Raw genomic sequence first — 22,965 nt, forward strand, 5'->3', positions numbered from 1 at the left:
CCTGGGGCAGCCGGGATCTGCTGGGCACTGGAATGGGAGCCTGGCCCTGCTGCAGCTGGGCTGGAGCCGCCCCAAGTGGGGCAGGGCCCAAACCCGGGATAATTCCTGCCCTGGAGCCAGCTGGAACCATCCCCGAGGTGGGGCAGGACCCAAACCCTGCCCTGGAGCGCTGGCAGCTGGGGAGAGCAGGAGATGGGGAGGAGTTTCCTCACGGCTCCCTTTGTGCTGTTTGTACCCGAGGGGATCCAGCAGAAAATGTCCTGGGAAAAACAGAGGGGTGGGGGGCAGGAATGACACGGGAAAGAGCAGGAATGACACGTGAAAGAGCAGGAATCACATCCCAGGCCAGGCTGCGACCCTCAGGGCCAGGTTTGGGCTCAGCATTCCTTGGCTGGCAGCGGGGCCCGGCTGCCCCTCCTGGAACTGTTTTCCATCAGAACTGCACAATTCCAGTGGGAGCCTCGGGAAGAGGGGCTGGGCAAGGACAGGACCCCAGTTAAACCAGGTTGTCCCTCAGCAGCCAAGGACCCTTCCTGCACTCTTTGATGCCGGTGTGAGCAGAGGTGTCCTTTTCCACAGGGACAGAAACGTCCAGCACCTGCTGTGGTGACATTTTCATTTAATGATTGCTCCAGCACGGACTTTAGAACTTCCCCTGTGGGGTATCTGTACTGTGCTTAAATTAAAAAGGCAAAAAAAAAAAAAAAATCACAAAGCCAAGGCTAGCCAAAGGGGAATTTAATTTTTTGGTGTTTTTTGTGCAGAGGCTGCTGGCTCTGATGGTGCAGTCGTGGTGGAGCTGCCAGCACTCCCCGGGTGCTGCTGGGTGTGAGCTCTGCTGCCTGGAGGCAATCAATCTTTAATTGTGCTTTTACACCGGACTGGGAAAGGGAACAGGAATTTCCTCTGCTGGAACTCCTCTGCGGTGACACTGGGCTCGGTGGTGGCTCCCAGGGCTTCCTGTGGCAGAACCCAGCAGGAAAATCCCTTTGTTCCCCTTCTGCTTCCTCCCCCGTTGCTCCAGAGCATCCTGAGCACACCTGGAGGATAAACCTGGACCTGGCTGGGCTGCACAGCTGCAGGTGCCAGCACTGTCCGTGCCTCAGTTTCCCTTTCCAGGATCCTTGAGCAGCTCCGAGGGCTCCTCTCTTTTGGGGTAGGAGAAATTCTCCCAAAGGTGTCAGGTCCTGCCCGGTGCAGGCTGTGCCCGAGGCAGAACTGGCAGCGTTTGGAGACCTCACACAGCACAGGGGGAAGGGCCAGGGCTGCTCCAGGAGGAGTTTCCCAAAAATCCTCAGAGGAGGAACAGGGATGAGGCAGAGCTGCTTCAGGAGTTTCCCAAGGATCCTCCTGTCAGGAATGGGGATGAGGAGCCCAGAGCTGCTCCAGGAGGAGTTTTCCTGAGGATCTTCCTCAGGAATGGGGATGAGGAGCCCAGAGCTCACAGCCAGGCCCCTGAGCAGCACAGCTCCCGTGGGAGCAGCACAGCTCCCGCAGCCCTGCAGGGCTGGGCACTGCCAGAACATTCCAGCCCTAAAAGCCGTGTGGGACACAGGGAGCAGGCAGAGCCCCGAGCCTGCCCAGGGCACAGCAACCTTGGGCTGGGACATGTGTGTCCCGTGAGTGAGGGGATCTGTGCCCCTGAGTGAGATCTGTGCATTTCTGAGTGAGGTCTGTTCCTCTCTGAGTCAGGAGATCTGTTCATTTCTCAGCGAGGGGATCTGTACCCCTCTGAGAGAGATCTGTTCCTCTCTGAGTGAGGAAATCTGTTAATTTCTCAGCAAGGCGATCTGTGCCCCTGAGTGAGTGAGATTTGTTCCTTTCTGAGTGAGGAGATCTGTTCATTTCTCAGTGAGATCTGTGCCCCTCTGAGAGAGATCTGTGCCCCTCTGAGTGAGATCTATTCATTTCTCAGTGAGCAGATCTGTTCATTTCTCAGTGAGCAGATCTGTTCATTTCTCAGTGAGCAGATCAGTTCATTTCTCAGTGAGCAGATCTGTGCCCCTCTGAGTGAGATCTGTTCATTTCTCTGTGAGGAGATCTATTCATTTCTCAGTGAGGAGTTCTGTTCCTCTCTGAGTGAGATCTGTTCATTTCTCAGTGAGCAGACCAGTTCATTTCTCAGTGAGGAGATCAGTTCATTTCTCAGTGAGCAGATCTGTTCATTTCTCAGTGAGGAGATCTGTGCCCCTCTGAGTGAGATCAGTTCATTTCTCAGTGAGATCTGTTAATTTCTCAGTGGGGAGATCAGTTCATTTCTCAGTGAGCAGATCAGTTCATTTCTCAGTGAGCAGATCAGTTCATTTCTCAGTGGTGAGATCTGTTCATTTCTCCGTGAGGAGATCTGTTCATTTCTCAGTGAGCAGATCATTTCTCAGTGGTGAGATCTGTTCGTTTCTCAGTGAGCACATCTGTGCCCCTCTGAGTGACCCCCTCTCCCTGCAGCCGCCGCTGATCCCCGAGCAGAGCCCCCTGCACCCCAGCAGTAACTCCAATCTGCTTCCTCAGCAAGCCCAGAGCGTCCAGGCCTGTGGAAGCCCTGCAGGTGGGTGTCAGCACGTTCTGCTGTGCCCGCAGCCCTTAGCCCAGCACATTCCCCCACTTTTGCTGTACTTTTTTCACCCTGAAAGGCCCTGAGCTGCTTGGACAAAATCTGGTTTGTAGGGGAGGCCAACGCCACCCCCAGCAGGGGCTCAGGAGGGAATGCAGATTTGTGTCACCTTTTCCTGGCACAGGAGGGGTTTTAACTCTGGTGGCACCTGGGGAGGAGGGAAATGCAGCAGAGAAGGACCCCGGAGCCAGAGCAGGGCCAGAGCTGCCCCTGATGGCAGCCAGGACCAGAGGTGACACGAGGGAACGGGGCTGACAAGGACCTGGGCTCTGGGGCAGGTCCTGCTCGAGCAGAGCTGCAGGGATTGGTTCCCCTCTCTCATCAGGGATCCAAGGAAGGGCTGGGAAGATGAGTCCCTTGTTTTCCTCACGCCAGGAACTCCAGGGTATTTGTATCTGATGCCCCTGGTGGCTGTGGCAGTGGTTGGTGGCTCTGCTCCCCCTCTGTGCTGCTTTGCTGTACGCTGTCCCTCAGCTCCCACGTTTGGAAACGGGGCTCTGCTTCTTGTGCATTCGCCTCCCAAGGCACAAAATATCCCCAAAATTCTCCTTCCTTCCCTCTCCAAGGCAGGGAATTCCAGCACACCCTCACCCAGAGTTATCCAGCAGCAGCAGCACCTGCCCCAGCACCGTTTTTCCTCCAGGAGCTGAGATGGAGCAGTGTCCAGGCACTCCAAGGTGACCAGATGACCACTTCCAGCAGAGACTGGGACAGCTCTGACCAGCCCAGGCAGCACCAGCTGCCCCAGGGCTGGGCCAGCGTGTCCCCTTCTGCTCCAGGAACAGCTGGACAAGGAGGAAAACGGGGAGCATTGTTCTGACGCTGCCCCGGGGCTTCCCCAGCCTGCCCTGCCCTTTTAACTCCCTCCTGAACTTTGCTCTGTGAGCCCCAGTCCCCGCTCGGCACGGGCAGCTCAGGTCTGGCTTTATGCTCAGGAATCCAGAGCAAGTCAAACCCTCTGGAATTTGGCATTTGTAACTCCGGGGGAGCGAGGGCGCCGAGATTTTTTGGCAGAATCTCAAACCCAGGGCCCTCCGCTGTTGGGGCGGGGGGGCATTTGCAGGTGAGGGAACAAACCCCAGGTGGAGATTGTGGATTGAAGGATTGAGGAGAGGAACACAAAGCCGAGAGGAGTCCTCGGGAAAGAGCAGCGCTGCCGAAGGGCTTGGTGCCCTTCCCCCTCTCGGTTCCTGCCGCTCTCACTAATTCCTCCACGGCTGCCAAACCCAAACCACAGCAGCGCTGTCCCCTCCTACACAGCCCCAGCAGCGGTTTTGGGGCTGTGGCCGAGGCTCGGCAGCTTCCCAGGGGAGGTGGCACCTGGAGAAGGCAGTGCCAGCCCGGCGAGGGGCAGCCGGGTGTCCCCCTGTCCCCCGCACCTGTCACCAGCTACCTGCCACAGGTGCCGCTCCTTGTCGCATGGGTGTAATCACGAAACCGCAGGCTGGAGTTAAGTGGTTATTAGCGTGTTAAGGGGAGAGGAAGGTTTGAGCAAGCGGGAGCTGGGGTTTGGCACCGACCGCTCCGGCTCCTGCAGAGAGCTCCAGGCCTGGCTGAGGGGCTCAGGGCCTCACCTGGGCTGGCTGAGGGGCTCAGGGCCTCACCTGGCCTGGCTGAGGGGCTCAGGGCCCCACCTGGGCTGGCTGAGGGGCTCAGGGCCTCACCTGGGCCTGGCTGAGGGGCTCAGGGCCCCACCTGGGCCTCACCTGGGCCTGGCTGAGGGGCTCAGGGCCCCACCTGGGCCTCACCTGGGCTGGCTGAGGGGCTCAGGGCCTCACCTGGCCTGGCTGAGGGGCTCAGGGCCCCACCTGGGCTGGCTGAGGGGCTAACCCGGGCCCGAGGGGCAGCTCCGAGGGCAGGAACGATCCCCAGCAGCCCTGAGGGCCCCGGGGCTCCGTGAGGGCTCGGCCACGGCCTGCCCGCCTCACCTCGGTGCGCTAATTAGGGCGGGCTCGCTAATGACCTGCGCGGAGCAATGGGATGGTGGGCTGAAGGGGAGCCGGGGCGCCCCCCGCTCCATCAACCCCCTCACACAACAGGCTCACCCCGCAATCACCGCACCGCACTAATCAGGGCACGGTCGCTAATTACCGGCGCGGGGTAACGAGCCCGCCTCTCCCCCCCTCCCGGTGCGCGCGCGTCCCGCGGGTGCCCCCGTTCTACCCGTGCGCGCTCCCCTTGCTCTGTGTGCGTCACCCCCCGGCCCGCCGTCATCCGTGCGCGCGCACCTGCCGTCCCCGGTGCTCTCGGCCTATGCTACGGGGTGTTTTCCCCCCTCCTCTCCCTCCCCCCCCACCACAGTACGGTCTGTTCCTTCCCCGCCTCCGCGCGCGGGCGCGCTCCCCCCTCCCCGCGCCGCCCGGCATGGACGGCGGCGGGGGCGGCCCCGAGGGCACCGGCCTGGGTGAGTGCGGGGCCGCCCGCGCGGCCGCCGAGCCCCTTCCCCCTTCCTTCCCCCCGGGCCTGGCGGCGCAGCCGAGCAGCGCTAGGCCCGGCCCGGCGGTGGGCGGCGGGGGGAGCGGGGCACGGGCGCCTCACGGCCCGGAGGGGAGCGGGGACACCGGGGGAGCCCCGGGCAGCGGGAGGAGGAGGGGGCGGGCCTCCGGGGGCTCTGCCGGGGTCGGGGGGCTCTGTGCAGGCTCCGGGGGCTCTGCCGGGGTCGGGGGGCTCTGTGCAGGCTCCGGGGGCTCTGCCGGGGTCGGGGGGCTCTGTGCAGGCTCCGGGGGCTCTGCCCCAGCTCGGGGGGCTCTGTGTCCCCTCCCCGCGGGCACGGGGCCGTGTCACCTGCCTGGGGGAAGGGAGGGAAGGTGAGTTCCCGCAGCGGAGCGGAGAGAAGGCAGCGTTCCTGCGGGACTGGGGCTGGCAGCGTCCCCTCGGCCCCTGCCCTGTCCCGGCTGGTGTCACCCGCGGGTCCCGCCCGGCTCCGGGGCCGCGGCTGGCAGCGGTGCCCGGTGCCCGGTGCCGTGCCCTGGCTGTGATTTCGGGGGGTTTCTCTCCCTCTCAGCCTCTCCCTTCAGGTGTTTTCCCCTTCCCTTGCGCTGCGTGCGCCCCGGGGTTGGGATTTTGGGCGTGATTTTTGAGCGCCTTCCGCGCAGCTTTGGGTGTCGCGGTGCAGGGCAGAGCCGGGTGGCATCTCCTGGGGTTCGCCGGAATTCCGTCGAGAGCTCTGACCGCAGGCGGGTTCGGTGGAACGGACGGAAGGGAGAAGCCCCGGAGGTGCAGGAGGGATGTGAGGAATGGGAGTTTTTATCCTCTGCGGGCAGGGGATGGGGAGATGAGGTTTGGGAAGCACCTGGGCTCTTCCCAGCTGGAAGTTCTGTTCTGTTTCTCTCCCTCGCCGCCTGAGCTGTGCTAAAAAATGTTTTGTTTTTTTTTTTAGATGGTTTTGAAAGGGCTGTGGGGTTGCCAAGTGTGATTTTCAAAGGGCTTTGTGTCTCTGCTATCTGATAATTCCCCTCGTGTTTATCAGATCTGATAATTTACCTCGGCTTGGGCGTTCTCAGCCTGCTTTTACCCCTCCGCCTCCCTGCCTGGGTGCCAGGTGCATTTCCCTGCTGCTTTTGTGGCTTTGAAGCGATCTCCTGCAGCCTGCAGGGATGCAGAGCCCCGTCCCTGCCCCGGGCAGGCAGCGCTGCAATTCCAGCTGCGATCCCAAAACCTGGCCACCAACAGGGACAGGAGTGCTGAGAGCTTTTCCAGAGGCTGTGCGAAAGAAAAGTGCGAATTCGTGAAGGTTTTTTTGGTTTTTCCAGTTGTTTTTCCGGGGCTGCCAGGGGGCTGAGGGCTGCTTTAGAATTTTGTAATTTTTATTTTCTGTGGGAGGAAGTTCAGAGCTGCAGGAATGGGGATTTGGGGCCATCCCTGGGATTATTTGTTAAAACACCTTGGGAATATCGATGTGATCAGAAGAGGCTTTGGCGTTGGAGATGATTGTGAGTTTTGAAGGGTTTAATTGACTTTATTATCTAATAATGCTGTAGGGAGCCTTTAACTGACGTTTTCAGAGGAAATCTTGCTGTGGGAAGGGAGGAAATCGGGATAAATAATCCCAAAATAGAAGATATTGAGGTGCTGTGCTCTCCTCCTCTCTGCCACAACCACGGAAACCCCGAGAGCTGCAACTTCACCTAAAAATGTGAAGTTTTTATCTCTCCAGAGACTCTTTTTGGGCTCAGAGCAGGAGACTCCCTGTGGGAACGCCTTGGGAAGGGTTCCCCGAGTTCTGAGATGGATTTTTGCAGTAAACAGGAGGAGCAGGGACGTGCCCAGAGCACACCTGAGATGGCACAGGTGGATTTCAGGTGCTTACAAAACTCCTCTCCTCACTGACCTATTTCTCTCTGCAGCTCTCAGGGGCCTGGCCAAAAAAAAAAATTTAAAAATTAAATTAAATTTATTCCTGGTTCCACAAAAAAAAAGAAAGAGGCAGAACTGCAAGGAAGCAGCAGGGAGATTTCTCTGATATTCTGTGAATAATTATTACATTAAAATACTTTATAATATATACAGTAGATAGTATTATATATAATATGTTACATATTGTCTATTCATTTATAATTTGATACAGATATGTATTATGTATTGCACATTATATACTGTATATTGTATAAATAATATAGTATAATATGTGTTGTATTCTTTAGAATTATAACATATTATATATGAGATATAAAATATAATATTTTATTTTATTATATATATATTTATATATATATATAAATATTTATAATATTTTATTTCTCTTGGTTCAATTCCTCCAGCACAGACTCTCAGCCTGCTCTGCTCTCTCCCTACAAGACCCAGGCCTTCTAAAAGAGAGATAAAGTCAATTTCTAAAGATAATTTTACTTTTCAAAAGAGCATTCATTTACATTTTGCTGAATCTGTGCTGTTTGTGCTTTCAGGATTTTATTAAGTGAGTATTTGGAGGTTTCCCCCCATAATAATGAGGGGAAAAATGTGGATTTTTCTGCAAAGTTCATTTTATTCTCATGACATTTCACCTTTTAAATATTAAAGCAGATCCAGGTGAGATCTCCCTGCTCTGTCCTGAGCTCCCTCGGAGGAATGTGGTTGAATTTTTCCAGTGTTTCCCACCAAAAACGTGGATTTTTTTAACCCGTTCCTCCCTGGATCCCAGTGCCTCATTCCCAGCTGCAAACACAAGGCCTTAAAATCCCTTCTGGCAGCTCCTGGATTGCAGCAAAATTTAAGGAATCTCTGGACCCCAAGGGGTGTTTTAGTGGGGTCTGTCACGGGTTTGATGCCTCAGAGAGCATTTTAACCAAAACCTGATTTTTTTTAACACATCCCCATAGAAACAAGGCAAATCCCATCCCAGTTTGTGCCTTTTCAGGGAGTTTCTCCAGGATTCGGGGACAGAATTCCCAACCTTCTCCCCATCAGCACAGCACAAGAGACAGACTTCCCCAAAACCCCAAACTCCCAAATTCCCGTCGTTTTCCGGCTGGTTTTGGACCTGGGATTTTGTGGGCTGCTCCTCCCTGGAAGAAAAAAAAAATTAAATAAATAAAAAGCAGGGAGTGAAACCCTGGCAGGTGCCAGCTGCAGCTCCTGCCCTTCCCGACACCCTTCCCTCGGGAGGTTTCACACTGGGACTTCTCCCAGGAATTCCCAGCAGCTTTTCCAGCACCTTCTGCTGGGCCTGCTCTCTTTGGAAGTGGGGTTTTTCCCCCTGGAAATGGGATTTTTTTCCCCCTGGAAATGGGGTTTTTTTCCCCCCTGAGATAGGATTTTTCCCCCCTGGAAATGGGGGTTTTTCCCCCTTGGAAATGGGATTTTCCCTCCCCTTGGAAATGGGATTTTTCCCCCCCCTTGGAAATGGGTTTCCCCCTTGGAAATGGGATTTTTTCCCCCCTGGAGATAGGATTTTTTTCGCCCTGGAAATGGGATCTTTCCCCCTTGGAAATGGGATTTTTTCCCCCTGGAAATGGGATTTTCCCTCCTTGGAAATGGGACTTTCCCCCTTTGGAAATGGGATCTATCCCCCTTGGAAATGGGGTTTTTTTCCCCCTGGAAATGGGATTTTTTCCCCCTTGGAAATGGGATTTTTTCCCCCTTGGAAAAGGGATTTTTCCTGCCAGGGAAATGTCCAGGTAGGAATTCCAAGGTGGCTTTGGGGCAGGATATTCACACTTCATTTACACCTCGGCATATCCAAGGACACAGAGACACCTCCGGGGCCTCTTTGAGGGGAAAAATGCTAATTTTAGGCAAGAGATCTTGATGGCAGATTTCCTTTTCGGGGCTCCCACCGTTCCTGGACCTGGGGGTCAGTGGTACTCAATGGGAAGTGCCGTAATTGAAATAAAATCTGAATAAAATCTCAGCGCAGCTTTAGTTTTCTTCAAGATACATCAACAGAGAGGGATGAAAATAAGAGGTTTTCAAGGAAAAAAGGAATTTTGGCGCCTATTTGGACAATTTTACAAATTTAAATGGTCAGAAAACCTTTTAATGAGGTCATAAAAAGCTTTTTTTTATTTAAAAATGATCAAATAATGATTTAAAAGTGACAAATTGGAAATGTGAACCAGGGAACCGTCTGTGGGTGTTTTAATCTTATTTTCAGGAGGTTTTTTTTGCATTAAAAGATGCAGGAATAGATTGGAAAACCTGGAATTTCCTAATTCAGCCACAGCTTTTTAATTTTTAGATATTTCAGGTGATGGGAAAGGGAAGGGCCTGGAGTTGTGATTTGAGGGTAAAGAACTAAAAGTTATTTTAAGGTGGTTTTTTTTCCTGCTTCAAGAAAAACATTGAGTTTGTGGCTGTTAGATCTCAAGCTCCTTTAGATTCAATAAAACACCCCTCGTTTATTGCAAAATCCGAGGGATTTTAATGCTGAATTCCCAAATGGAAACCTCTGGCACAGATTTCTCCGGAGATAATGCTTGAAAAAAATCCAGGAACCGCTGCTTGGAAAGGCTTTGTGTCTCCCAAAAAATCTGGACTCAGCCAGATGGTTCCTCTTGAAAAAATGGGAAAAGCCTGAGGCTTCTTCCTCGTGGTTTTTCAGTTTTAATGGCAGGATTTCACGGATATTTTGCTGGGATTTGGGAATCTTGATTCTCCAGGAGCCTGTGGAACGCCAGCTCCAGACAGAGGAGGGGGGGGAAAAAAAAAAAGAAAAATATTTATATATATATATGTATATATAAATGTGCTGCCTGCTGAGTCAGCAAAGTACCCAGCCCGGATTATTTTGGGAATGGCCAAAAAGCAGCGGGATGAGGTGGGAGCTGCGGGAATTCCAGGATTTATCCCCTCTTCCCAGGGTTTTATGTCCCTGCCCAGGCTCTCCTGCACCTACCATTGGTTATTTTAGGAACACTGAAGAAAAAAAGCTGGAAAATCCCTGGCATTGCGGAATTCCCAGGATTTATTCCCTCTTCCCCAGGGTTTTGTGTCCCTGCCCGGGCTCTCTGGAATTGAGGGAAAAGCTGTTCCAAGGGAATGCGGGGCTGCAGTGGCAGGAGGAATTCCCTGTTTTCCGCAGGAATTGGGAATGCTGCTCCCAATTCCTGCACCATTCCCAAATGGGATTTCTCTTCCCCGTTTCCCTTTCAGGTTTATTTTCCTGATGGTTTGAGGCTCTGCTGAGCTGCTCTTGCAGCTCAGGTGGGTCCCCGGGTTTGGGAATGGGAATAGGGTCGTTAGCAGCACTCAGCGCTTTATTTTACATTTATTTTGCATTTATTTTGCATTTATTTTGCATTTCCATGGGCTCAGGCACCTCCAACACTTCCCATGGAAATGCAAAAGCACCGGGATGTCCCCGGTGAGGCTCTGGGAGATAAAACTTCCCCACTTAAAAACAGATTTTCAGGGTTTTTTTTTTGCACCTAAAGCAGCCCAAGAAAGAAGGGATTGAGAGCTGAGAGAAATAATTGAAATAATTCCCTTCAGATGTGTTTTCCCACTGTTTGGGAATGCTTGGGCCTGTTCCAGGCACCTGTGCTTCCAGCTGGGAGAGTTTATTGAGGCTTTTTTATTGCAATATTGCAGATTTATTGAGCTGTTATGGACCCGTTTATGGAATTATGGAATATCCTGATAAAGGGACCCTCAGGGATCGAGGCCAGTTCCTGCGCAGGACACCCCAAAAATGTCATTTTAGCCCATTTTGTGTTTTCCTGGTGCAATCTGTGCTTATTCCCTCCAGAATTCACATGACCTGGGGATTTCACGGAGTTTCAGTGGGAAAACATCTTCACACCCTCAGCTTTTCCTGAAATCTTCAGTTTTTCCTGAAATCCTCACTTTTCCCCTCACATCCTCAGCTTTTCCTCAAGTCCTCAGCTCTTCCTGAATTCCTCAATTTTCCCTCTCATCCTCTCAGTTTTTCCCTAATTTTTCCTCATACCCTCAGCTTTTCCTGAAATCTTTAATTTTCCCCAAGTCTTCAGTCAGTTTTTCCTTCAATTTTTCCCCTCACACCCCCAGTTTTTCCTCAATTTTCCCCCTCACACCCTCAATTTTTCCTCAATACCCTCAATTTTCCCTCATTTTTCCCTCACACCCTCAGTTTTCCCTCAATTTCTCCCTCACACCCTCAGTTTTTCCTCATTTTCTCCTCACACCCTCAATTTTTCCTCATTTTTCCCTCACACCCTATTTTACATTTATTTTGCATTTATTTTGCATTTATTTTGCATTTATTTTGCATTTATTTTGCATTTATTTTGCATTTATTTTGCATTTCCATGGGCTCAGGCACCTCCAACACTTCCCATGGAAATGCAAAAGCACCGGGATGTCCCCGGTGAGGCTCTGGGAGATAAAACTTCCCCACTTAAAAACAGATTTTCAGGGGTTTTTTTTGCACCTAAAGCAGCCCAAGAAAGAGGGGATTGAGAGCTGAGAGAAATAATTGAAATAATTCCCTTCAGATGTGTTTTCCCACTGTTTGGGAATGCTTGGGCCTGTTCCAGGCACCTGTGCTTCCAGCTGGGAGAGTTTATTGAGGCTTTTTTATTGCAATATTGCAGATTTATTGAGCTGTTATGGACCCGTTTATGGAATTATGGAATATCCTGATAAAGGGACCCTCAGGGATCGAGGCCAGTTCCTGCGCAGGACACCCCAAAAATGTCATTTTAGCCCATTTTGTGTTTTCCTGGTGCAATCTGTGCTTATTCCCTCCAGAATTCACATGACCTGGGGATTTCACGGAGTTTCAGTGGGAAAACATCTTCACACCCTCAGCTTTTCCTGAAATCTTCAGTTTTTCCTGAAATCCTCACTTTTCCCCTCACATCCTCAGCTTTTCCTCAAGTCCTCAGCTCTTCCTGAATTCCTCAATTTTCCCTCTCATCCTCTCAGTTTTTCCCTAATTTTTCCTCATACCCTCAGCTTTTCCTGAAATCTTTAATTTTCCCCAAGTCTTCAGTCAGTTTTTCCTTCAATTTTTCCCCTCACACCCCCAGTTTTTCCTCAATTTTCCCCCTCACACCCTCAATTTTTCCCTCACACCCTCAATTTTTCCTCAATACCCTCAATTTTTCCTCATTTTTCCCTCACACCCTCAGTTTTCCCTCAATTTCTCCCTCACACCCTCAGTTTTTCCTCATTTTCTCCTCACACCCTCAATTTTTCCTCATTTTTCCCTCACACCCCCAGTTTTTCTTCAATTTTTCCCCTCACACCCTCAATTTTTCCCTCACACCTTCAATTTTTCCTCAATTTTTCCCTCATGCCCTCAGTTTTTCCTCAATTTTCCCCTCACACCCTCGGTCAGTTTCCCTCCAGTTTTTCCCTCACACCCTCAGTTTTTCCTCAGCTTTTCTTCACACCCTCATTTTTCCTCAAATCCTGCTTCCCTCACATCCTCACCTTCTCCTGAAATCCTGTTTTTCCTCACTTTTTCCCCACTTTTCCCTCAGTTTTTCCTCACTTTTCCTTCGGGCCGGCCCAGCTCCCCCAAGGCCAGGCCGGGCCGAGGCCTCCCCAGCCGAGCCCGAATCTCTATTTTTAGTACCGGTAACACCAAAAAATGCGGTTTTTCTTCAGAACCTCGGTGTGAAGTTGCTCCCACACACTCACCAGCTTCCTCCGCCCACTCTTTTGTCTGCAAATTGTGCTTTTTTTTCTTCAGAGTTCGAGCTTTTCATGTCGGAGTCTTTGCAAACCTTTGATTGCTGCAGATATTCCCCAGGTTTGGGGCTTGATAAGCATCAAAAATCGCTTTGAAACTCTTGTTTCCTTTTTACATCTTAATCACGGCCTGCATCTCTCATTTGGCAGCGTGACTGGAATTTGTTCTGTGGAAAAATCTGTCTTGACATAATTAAATTCACCTTTAAAACAACAAAAAACGCTTGGGTGTTTTGGGATTAAAAACACCCAAACGCTGCTTTGGGATTAGAAATTTAAAAGCAGGGGGAAATGTGTTTTAAGAGCATTTTTAGGGCAGTATTTCAGAGCTGCTGTTTGTACTAAATGGCCAAGGAGGGCTTTGCTTTTTATTTAAATAATGGTTTTGAAAGTTGTGGGTCCCTTGAGGGTGGCAGTGAAAGGTTCAAAGCCACGGCAGCCGCTGATGCTGCAGAGTGAAGTGGTTTTCAGAGCAAACAGCTTTGATAATTCAGAATAAACCCCACTGTGGGCTTGATTTGAGGTGATTCCTCTTGGTAAAAAGGGTTTTTTTACGTACAAGACCCCTTTAGTGAGCGGAGGTGAAATATTGGCAGGAATTTTTTGCCATTTAGTAAGCAGGAGAAAAGGTGAAATTTCCTTTTCCTGGCAAGTTTTCCTGGCTCTGCAGTAGAATTCCTGATTTCCTTCTGCAGCTTCCTAGAGATGCTTAGTATGATGAGGAAATAATCAGGTGTTTTCTACATGGAACTGGGAATTTCCTGAGCTCCTGAATAATCCATCCCTCTGGAAGGAAAAGCTAAACTGGGATTCATCCTTCCCACGGCTTCCTGGGTCTCGGATTGGGAATTCCAGCTGGCCAAAACCAGTTGATTTTATAATTTTTCCATCTGAATGTGAGTTGTGCCCACAATCCAGCATTAAAGGCCCATCTCCCAGGATTTCCTGCGGGGCTGGGAATGTGGGATTTGGGGATGGAGCAGTGGGAATGGGCCCTGCGGTGGTGCTGAGCCTGCAGTCCCTGCCAGGCACCTCCAGGAAATTAATTTGGAGTAATTTAGGAACCCTGGAGTGTTTTAATGAAGTTCATCGTGGAACTGGTTATTTTTTTCCTTTCTTTCCCCAGTGTGGCGCTTCACAAGATTCCCTTTATTGTTACTAATATTACTTAGTGAGGCACTGGTTGCTTCATCTCCTGTCCAGTTAAAATTCACTCCAAAGGTGGGGAAATTCTGCTGGAACAGAAACGACAATACAGGGATCTCTGGGAGAGAGGAGGATGGGGTGGATTTTGGGCAGGAATTCCTGGCTGGGATGGAATTCCCGGGGAAGCTGTGGCTGCCCCATCCCTGGAAGTGTCCCAGGCCAGGCTGGAGCACTCTGGGATCATGGAAGGTGTCCCTGGGTGGGATTTGCTGTCCCTTCCATCCCCTTCGGGATGTCCCTGTCCTGAATTCTCCTCCCCTGCGCCCCTTGATCCCAGCTTTAGCTCAGGAATTCCTGATGGGATCAGCCCAGCCCAAACCCTTGGGCTCGCTGTTGCCATCCCGAGCTCCCAAACTGGAACTGTCCCGGTGGGAAAAAAAAAATAAAAAAGAAAAAGAAAAAGAGAAAAAAAGAGAAATGTGAGGGATTGATTGCTCTGTGTCCATGAGGGAGCACGTGGCGCTTCCTGCAGGAGGAAGTGGCAGCAAAGTCCTGGGCAAATTCCAGCTTGGAAAACCGCGGGGGAAATGTGGATGGGCAAACTGAGATTGTGCCGAGGGGATTAAGGAGCTGGGGGAAGGGAGGGAGGGACAAAGGAAGAATTCCTCAAATCCCTCAAAATCCAGGATCTCAGGGTGTCCCGGGCTGGTTTAGTGCTGCGAGGTGAGACCAGCTCCACTGAAATTCCTTAGGCATCCGTGGTTGGGATGTGGCTCTGGAGTGTGTGAGGATGGGCTGGGGGAGAGCTGGGCTCTTTTGGGGTGGGTGTGCAGGTCTGGGGGCCATCAGTGCTCCCAGAAACCCAGGAGAAACAGCTCTGGTGGTCGGGTGCGTGGAGAACATCTCTCGCCTGGATTTCCCCTCCTGGGGAATCTGCTGCCAGTCCTGATCCTGCTGCTTGTGGGGCTGTCAGTGATCCCAAAAATCCAGCAGGAATGGTTGATGGAGGCAAACTGAGATTGTGCCGAGGGGATTAAGGAGCTGGGGGAAGGGAGGGAGGGACAAAGGAAGAATTCCTCAAATCCCTCAAAATCCAGGATCTCCAGGGTGTCCCGGGCTGGTTTAGTGCTGCGAGGTGAGACCAGCTCCACTGAAATTCCTTAGGCATCCGTGGTTGGGATGTGGCTCTGGAGTGTGTGAGGATGGGCTGGGGGAGAGCTGGGCTCTTTTGGGGTGGGTGTGCAGGTCTGGGGGCCATCAGTGCTCCCAGAAACCCAGGAGAAACAGCTCTGGTGGTCGGGTGCGTGGAGAACATCTCTCGCCTGGATTTCCCCTCCTGGGGAATCTGCTGCCAGTCTGTTTGTGGGGCTGTCAGTGCTCCCCAAAATCCAGGAGAAGTAGTTGTGATCTCTGATAGATGGAGAGTATTCCTTGCGTGGATTTCCATTCCCTGGGAGTCTGCTGCTGGGAATTCTCCTGGGCCCTGCTGTTTGTGGGGTCATCAATGCTCCCCAAAATCCAGGAGGAGTGGTTGATGGGCAGTATTCCTTGCTAGTTTTCCATTCCCTGGGAGTCTGCTGCCAGTCTGTTTTTGGGGCTGTCAGTGCTCCCCAAAATCCAGGAGGAGTGGTTGGTGGACAGTATTCCTTGCTGGATTTCCATTCCCTGGGAGCCTGCTGCCGGGAATTCCTGGTCCCTGCTGTTTGTGGGGATGTCAGTGCTCCCCAAAATTTGATGGAGAGAATCCCTTGCTGGATTTCCATTCCCTGGGAGTCTGCTGCCGGGAATTCCTGGTCCCTGCTGCCTGTCCCTCCCTTTCCCAGCCCCAGCTCCTCCCGGAGCCCCCCGGGCTGTCCCACCGCGGTCCCTCCCCACTGACGCCGCTCTCCCGCTGTCTCCTGCAGATAAAATGCTCCAGGGCTCCGCTTGCTGCCGAGGATCCCTCCCCGCCCTGCCCCTGCCGTGATCCCGACCCCCGCCGCAGCCCAGCCAGGACCCCCGACCCCGCCGGGCTCCGATGGAAGAGGCGCCGGGCCGGAGCAGCCCCCCCGGGACGGAGGGCGCCCCATGAGCCCCCCCAGATGAGCCACGCAGCCAAGGGGGAGCCCCCCGGGGCCGGCATGGCGCAGGAGGGGCCGCCCGCCTTCTACCCCAGCCAGGAGCTCGACCTGTCCACCAAGGTGTACAAGAGGGAGTCAGGGAGCCCCTTCTCGGTGCTGGTGGACAGCAAAGTGAGCAAGGGCCACCTCCACGAGAGGGAGGAGCAGCCGTTTTTCAGGGAGAGCAGAGCGGTAGGAGAGGTCCGGGCTGTGAAAGAAGACAGGGAAAACTCTGACGACTCTGAGGAGGAGGAAGAGGAGGAAGATGAAGTGACTTACAAAAGGGAGCAGATTATAGTGGAGGTAAACCTTAACAACCAAACCTTAAATGTGTCCAAAGGGGAGAAGGGTGTCCCCTCCCAGTCCAAAGAGACTGCTGTCCTTAAGAGCAGCAGTGAGGAAGAGGAGGGTGACAGTGGGGAAGAGGCCACGGAAGACAGTAATGATTATGAGGAGAATGAGAGGCAGAAGAAAAAGGAGAAAAGAGTGGAGAAGGTTAGTGTTGGCCAGAGGAGAAGCAGGAGAGCCGCCTCTGCCGCGGCCGCCGCCGCCTCCCCGGCGCCCCGAGCGACGCGGGGGCGCAGGAAGAGCGCGGAGCCCCCCAAGCGTAAGAAGAAAGCTGCAAAGGAGCCCAAGGCACCTGTGCAGAAATCAAAGTGTGAAGAGAAGGAGACTCTGACCTGTGAGAAGTGCCCCAGGGTGTTTAACACACGCTGGTACCTGGAGAAGCACATGAACGTCACCCACAGGCGGATGCAGATCTGCGACAAATGTGGGAAGAAATTTGTGCTAGAGAGTGAGCTGTCCCTCCACCAGCAAACTGACTGTGAAAAAAACATCCAGGTAGGTCTGCTCGCCTGCTTGCCAGGTCCCCACACCTCCTGGCGTGCCCTGGATCCGGCTGGTGGACGCTTCACAGGGGGAAAAATCGCTTTTTGCACGGCCCCAGCTGCTGAGCCGGGCCGGGCTCTGCCTTATCCCGCATTTTGGGGTCTCCCCAAAAGGAGGGAATGGCAGGGAAAAAGTGCTCAGCTGCTCTGAGCAGTTACTCTAGGAGTAAACTGTGAGTTGGGAGCACAAAGCTGCTTTAGCAGGGTCAGGATCTGGAGTAACTGGTCCCAAAAATCTGAAGTTCTGTGGTAAATCCTCCTCCTCCTCCTCCTCCTGCCGAGCACCCGCAGCTCCCACTGAGTTTAGAATTCCAGGGGTTTCCGTGTCCTGAAATGCAGTCCCACAGCGTGGGAAGCCAGGTGAGCTTTCCAGGGGAAACAGAATTGCAGGAATTCCCTGGAATGGGAATTCTCTGAGATCCCAGAGGCAGCAGTGGAGCCAGGATCTGAGCTGGGCTTAAAGCGGGGTTTAAACCCCTCTGAGACCACGGGAACTCCCAGAGTGTTTCTGAAGGGCTGGAATTCAGCACTGCACCCCGAGCCTGCCCCTTCCAGCAGGAAACCCCAGCAAATCTCCCCGAAGACACAAAAATTGCCATTTTTTTTCTCCCCAGCAGCAGCCCTGGTTTCCCCCGGCAATGGGAGGAGCAGCTCTGCTGGGAAATTTTGGGAGCTGTGGGAAGAGCTCCAGAGTTTCTGGTCCTGCTGGGGTTTGTGCCTGGCAGCTCTGTGCCAGGGAACCGGGGCACTGCTGCTTTCCCTGGCACCCCAAATCTGCTTTTTTGGCCTTATTTTCCCCCACCTCCTGCTGCAATCCTGCCAGCAGCAGCGGCTCCGCTTGGATTTTTGGGCAGCTGGAATTTGTAGGGCAAGGAGGGGTTTTTTTTGTGTGAGAGTTTGAGCAGAAGAATTGAATATTTTTCATTGTTTGTTTGCTTTCAATGCTGAACTGGGTTGATCCTCAGCTCCCACTGTGTGGGAGATGTGGAATATTTATTGTAATTTCTCTTTTCCAAGCTCTCTGTGTAACTCTGGGTTGGTTTTTTTTTCCCTTAAGTTTCAGCTCAAGGAAGGATTTATTAATATGAATTTAATTTTTGATGCTTTTCAAAGAAATATTTTAAAAGTTCAGTGCAGCAGGGAGGATTTAAATGGGAATTTAAGAGGTGCCCCAGCATGAGGGGGTTCATTCACAGCATAAAATTTAAGCAGGAATTAAAAAATAAAGGAATTAAAGCAGGAATTAAAATTTAAGAAGGAATTTGTGAATATTTTGAACACATAAAGTGGTGAAATATCCTGTATCAATCTACATATGTGTCCAAAAGTGATAAAAAAATGAGAAATTATAGAAATTATGATTTAAATCCAGAGGAATCTGGTCCAGAAACCTCCTGGTGCCAGCAGCACTGAGAGTCACCTTCAGGTCCTCAAGATCCAAGAACAAATCCAGCAATTCTTGTTCTGTCCTGCCTTTGGGATGTGTTTTCCAGCTCAGCTGTAAATCCCAAAATCCACATTTTTACTGCCTCCCCTCCCCTCAGGTGTGACCCCAAAATCCACACTCTCACAGCCTCTATTCAGGTGTAACCCCAAAATCCCTTTTTTTTACTGCCTCCATTCCCTCAGCTGTAAATCCCAAAATCCACATTTTTACTGCCTCTATTCAGGTGTAACCCCAAAATCCCTTTTTTTTACTGCCTCCATTCCCTCAGCTGTAAATCCCAAAATCCACATTCTCACTGCCTCCATTCCCTCGGGTGTAACCCCAAAATCCACATTTTTACTGCCTCTGTTCAGGTGTAACCCCAAAATCCACATTTTTACTGCCTATATTCAGCTGTATTCCCAAAATCCACATTTTTACTTCCGCCCCTCAGCTGTAACCCCAAAATCCACATTTTTACTTCCGCCCCTCAGCTGTAACCCCAAAATCCACATTTTTACTTCCTCCATTCCCTCAGCTGTAAATCCCAAAATCCACATTCTCACTGCCACCATTCCCTTCAGGTGTAAATCCCAAAATCCACATTTTTACAGCCTCTATTCAGCTCTAACCCCAAAATCCACATTCTCAGTCGCCTTTTTCACCATTTTTGGGTTTTTTTTTTTTATCCAAACCTGGCCTACCCCTAACCCAGCTCCCTCTGTGTCCCCGCAGTGCGTGTCCTGCAACAAATCCTTCAAGAAGCTCTGGTCTCTGCACGAGCACATCAAGATCGTGCACGGCTACGCCGAGAAGAAGTTCTCGTGCGAGATTGAGGGAAAATCAAAATTTCCCTCGGTTCAGGGTTAAATGTGTCGAGGGGGAGCTTTGCCCTGGAATAAAACCGGTTTAATATGGGATTGCAATGAAAATCAAGGCTGGCTCCTCCCAGTTTTTCATCCTGGGGATGGAATAAATCTGTTTTTCCAGGTAATTTCTGCTTTTTCACCCATCACAGTCAGCACCTTGAGGGGATTTCTGTGGTCACCTTGAGCTCTGTGTGGTTCCTCTCTCCGTGCTGGTGTTTCAATCCTGAATTCTGGTGTGGCTTGGCCCCTCCAAGGGCTCCTTTCTCTGTAAATCCAAGGATTTTGGGGATGGTTCCGTGGAATTTCTTTGCTCTGCAGGAATTTTTTTTCCCTCCCGGGAGGGGATCCCAGAATTCCCAAACCTGCAGGGGAGAGGAAACATTCCAAACTGATTAACCTGCTCATTAATCAGCACCCAGCCCTTCTGACTGATGGGGAATTGATGGGCTGGGAAGTGCAGGTATCCCAAAAACCCCAGACATCCCAAAAAACCCCAGGACAAGGCACACTTCCTCCCCGTGCCCTCCGAGGTGAAGAAGATTTGGTTTCCTCTGGGATTTCCAGCTGGAATTTCCACATGGGAATTTTTACACATGAAGTTTTTTTGGGAAGAGCTGCCGGGAAAAGGAAGAGCTGCCTGCAATCCTGATTGTCTGGACATTCCACGGGAGTTTTGGGAAGGAATTCTCAGCCTCCAGTGTGACTTTGGACCTTTAATGAACGAAGAGAGCGCAGCGGGAGGAGCTGGTGCCTGGATTTCCTCCAGGAGCTGATCCCAGAGTGTCCAGCGGGATGGAAGCTGCTTCCCACGGAGATCCAGAGGGATGGCAGAGCCTGGAGTGGCCACACCTGGATTTGGGGGGGCAGGAAGGGCTGGATGGGGCTTTGGGAATTTAATGGTGTCGGCCTCCTCCAGCTCTGTTGGGTTCTTCCCTCTCCAGGAGTTTGGATTTTCCCACTCCAAGGGTTTGGAAAATGTTTGGATTCTTTCTGCTCCAAGGGTTTGGATCCTTCCCTCTCCAGAGTTTGGATTCTTTCTACCCCAAGGGTTTGGATTTTTTTTCTGCACCACGGGTTTGGATCTTCCCTCTCCATGGTTTTGGATTTTCCCACTCCAAGAGTTTGGATTCTTCCCGTTCCAAGGGTCTGGATTCTTTCTGCTCCAAGGGTTTGGGTCCTCCTCACTGAAAATGTTTCGATTTGCCCACTCCAAGGGTTTGGATTTTTCCATTCCAAGGGTTTGGATCCTTCCCACTCCGGGGGTTTGGATTTTCCCACTCCCAAGAGTTTAGATTCCTCCCTCTCCAAGGGTTTCAATCCTCCCTCTCCAAGGGTTTGGATCCTTCTCACTGAAAATGTTTGGATTTTCCCACTCCAAGAGTTTGGGTACTTCTCACTGGCAGGGTTTGGATCCTTCCCTCTCCAGGGTTTGGATTTTCCCCTCTCCAGGGTTTGGATCCTTCCCTCTCCAGGGTTTGGATCCTTCCCTCTCCAGGGTTTGGATCCTTCCCTCTCCAGGGTTTGGATCCTTCCCTCTCCAGGGTTTGGATCCTTCCCTCTCCAGGGTTTGGATTTCCCCTCTCCAGGGTTTGGATTTTCCCTCTCCAGGGTTTGGATTTTCCCTCCTCCAGGGTTTGGATTTCCCCTCTCCAGGGTTTGGATTTTCCCTCTCCAGGGTTTGGATTTTCCCTCGTTTGGATTTCCCCTCTCCAGGGCTGGACTCTCCCAGCCCAGCAGCCCCAGGGCAATTGAAGGGATTGGGAGGATGAAAATTATTGGGGAATTAAAATATCGGGGGAATTGAAGGGATTGGGGGATGAAAATTATTGGGGAATTAAAATGTCGGGGGAATTGAAGTGATCGGGGGGATGAAAATGATCGGGGGAATTGGAATTATCAGGAATTAAAATCGTTGGGGGAATTGAAATTATTGGGGGAATTGAAATTATGGGGGAAATTGAAATGGGGGAATTAAAATTATCGGGGGAATTAAAATTATTGGGGAAATTAAAATTGTTGGGGAATTGAAATGGGGGAATTAAAATTATCGGGGGAATTAAAAATATCGGGGGAATTGAAATTATCAGGAATTAAAATTATCAGGGGGATTAAAATTATTGGGGAAATTGAAATCATCAGGGGAAAAAACAGGCTGGGAATGTTCCCCTGGAGAAGGGAAGGATCCAGGGAGAGCTCAGGGCCTGAAGGGCTCCAGGAGAGGGACTGGGACAAGGCATGGAGGGACAGAAATATTATTATTAGAATTATTCTTAATAATTAATTAGTAATTTATTAATGATAATAACAATAATTATTATTCAGGCATTGGTTGGTTCATCTCCTGTTCAATTGAAGGGGGAAACTCCTGGGAGCAGGGGTGGTAATCCAGGGATCCCTGGGGGAGAGGAGGATGGGGTGGGATTTGGGATGGGATTCCTGGCTGGGAGCGTGGGGCTGGAATTCCGCGGAATTCCCAGGGAAGCTCTTTTCCCAGATAATTCCTGCTTTTCCACCCGTCAGGATCAGCCCCTCCCCTGAGTTTCTGGGTCACCTTCAGCTCTCAGCATTTCCATCCTGAACTGGATAAATTCCATCCCTGGATGTACCCATGGCCAGCTGGGATAGCTCTGGGATAGCTCGAGGTGTCCCAGCCCGGGCAGGGCTGGGAATGGATCTTCTGGATCCTTCCAACCCCAAAATTTGGGAATTCCATGGAACCCAGCCAGCCCCAGCTGGCCGAGCTCGTTCTCCACCCCAAATCCCCCGTGCTGAACAAGGACCAGCCTGTGCTTCCAGGAACGCTCAGGACTATTCCTGCTGCCTGGAATCCTCGGGAATACCCCTCCCCCGGCGGTTTTCCCTGGATTTCCCCCCGTGACGCCCCTGTCTTTGCCGCAGCCCACACCAAGGACATGCCCTTCACCTGCGAGACCTGCGGCAAGTCCTTCAAGCGCAGCATGTCCCTCAAGGTGCACTCCCTGCAGCACTCGGGGGAGAAGCCCTTCCGCTGCGAGGTGAGGGAATTCCCGGGGCAAGGGGGGGAGGAAAATGGTGGGGGGAATTAAAATATCAGGGGAATTAAAGTGATTGGGGGGATGAAAATTATTGGGGGAATTAAAATGTCGGGGGAATTGAAGTGATTGGGGGGATGAAAATTATTGGGGGAATTAAAATATCGGGGGATTGAAGTGATCAGGGGGATGAAAATGATCGGGGGAATTAAAGTGATCAGGGGAATGAAAATGATCGGGGAATTAAAATGTTGGGGGAACTGAAGGGATCAGGGGATGAAAATTATTGGGGGAATTAAAATTGTTGGGGAATTGAAATGGGGGAATTAAAATTATCGGGGGAATTAAAAATATCGGGGGAATTGAAATTATCAGGAATTAAAATTATCAGGGGGATTAAAATTATTGGGGAAATTGAAATCATCAGGGGAAAAAACAGGCTGGGAATGTTCCCCTGGAGAAGGGAAGGATCCAGGGAGAGCTCAGGGCCTGAAAAGATCGTGCACGGCTACGCCGAGAAGAAGTTCTCGTGCGAGATCTGCGAGAAGAAGTTCTACACCATGGCCCACGTGCGCAAACACATGGTCGGTGAGTGGCCGGGCACGGGGCTGGAGCCGGCGGGGCTGAAACGGGGAGCTAAAATGTCGGGGGGACTGAAGGGATCGGGGGGGTGAAAATGATCGGGGAGTTAAAATGTCGGGGGGACTGAAGGGATCGGGGGGGTGAAAATGATCGGGGAGCTAAAATGTCGGGGGGACTGAAGGGATTGGGGGGGTGAAAATTATTGGGGGGATTAA

The 22,965-nt window shown here is 51.6% G+C and overlaps 1 protein-coding gene across 1 annotated transcript in view; it reads left to right on the forward strand.

Annotated features, from left to right (window-relative positions):
• Positions 1 to 4,949: 4,949 nt before the first annotated feature.
• ZNF652 (zinc finger protein 652) overlaps positions 4,950 to 22,965 on the forward strand; it is a 23,726-nt gene continuing 5,710 nt past the window's right edge. The window contains exons 1-4 of the mRNA XM_041465395.1: positions 4,950 to 5,015; positions 15,778 to 16,815; positions 19,024 to 19,080; positions 22,666 to 22,756. Of these exons, the coding sequence (XP_041321329.1) occupies positions 15,955 to 16,815; positions 19,024 to 19,080; positions 22,666 to 22,756 (1,009 nt within the window). The 5' untranslated portion in view covers positions 4,950 to 5,015; positions 15,778 to 15,954. The remainder of the gene's footprint in view (positions 5,016 to 15,777; positions 16,816 to 19,023; positions 19,081 to 22,665; positions 22,757 to 22,965) is intronic.

Source organism: Pyrgilauda ruficollis, unplaced genomic scaffold (genome assembly GCF_017590135.1).
Source record: "Pyrgilauda ruficollis isolate IOZ18807 unplaced genomic scaffold, ASM1759013v1 scaffold189, whole genome shotgun sequence".
NCBI lineage: Eukaryota > Metazoa > Chordata > Aves > Passeriformes > Passeridae > Pyrgilauda > Pyrgilauda ruficollis.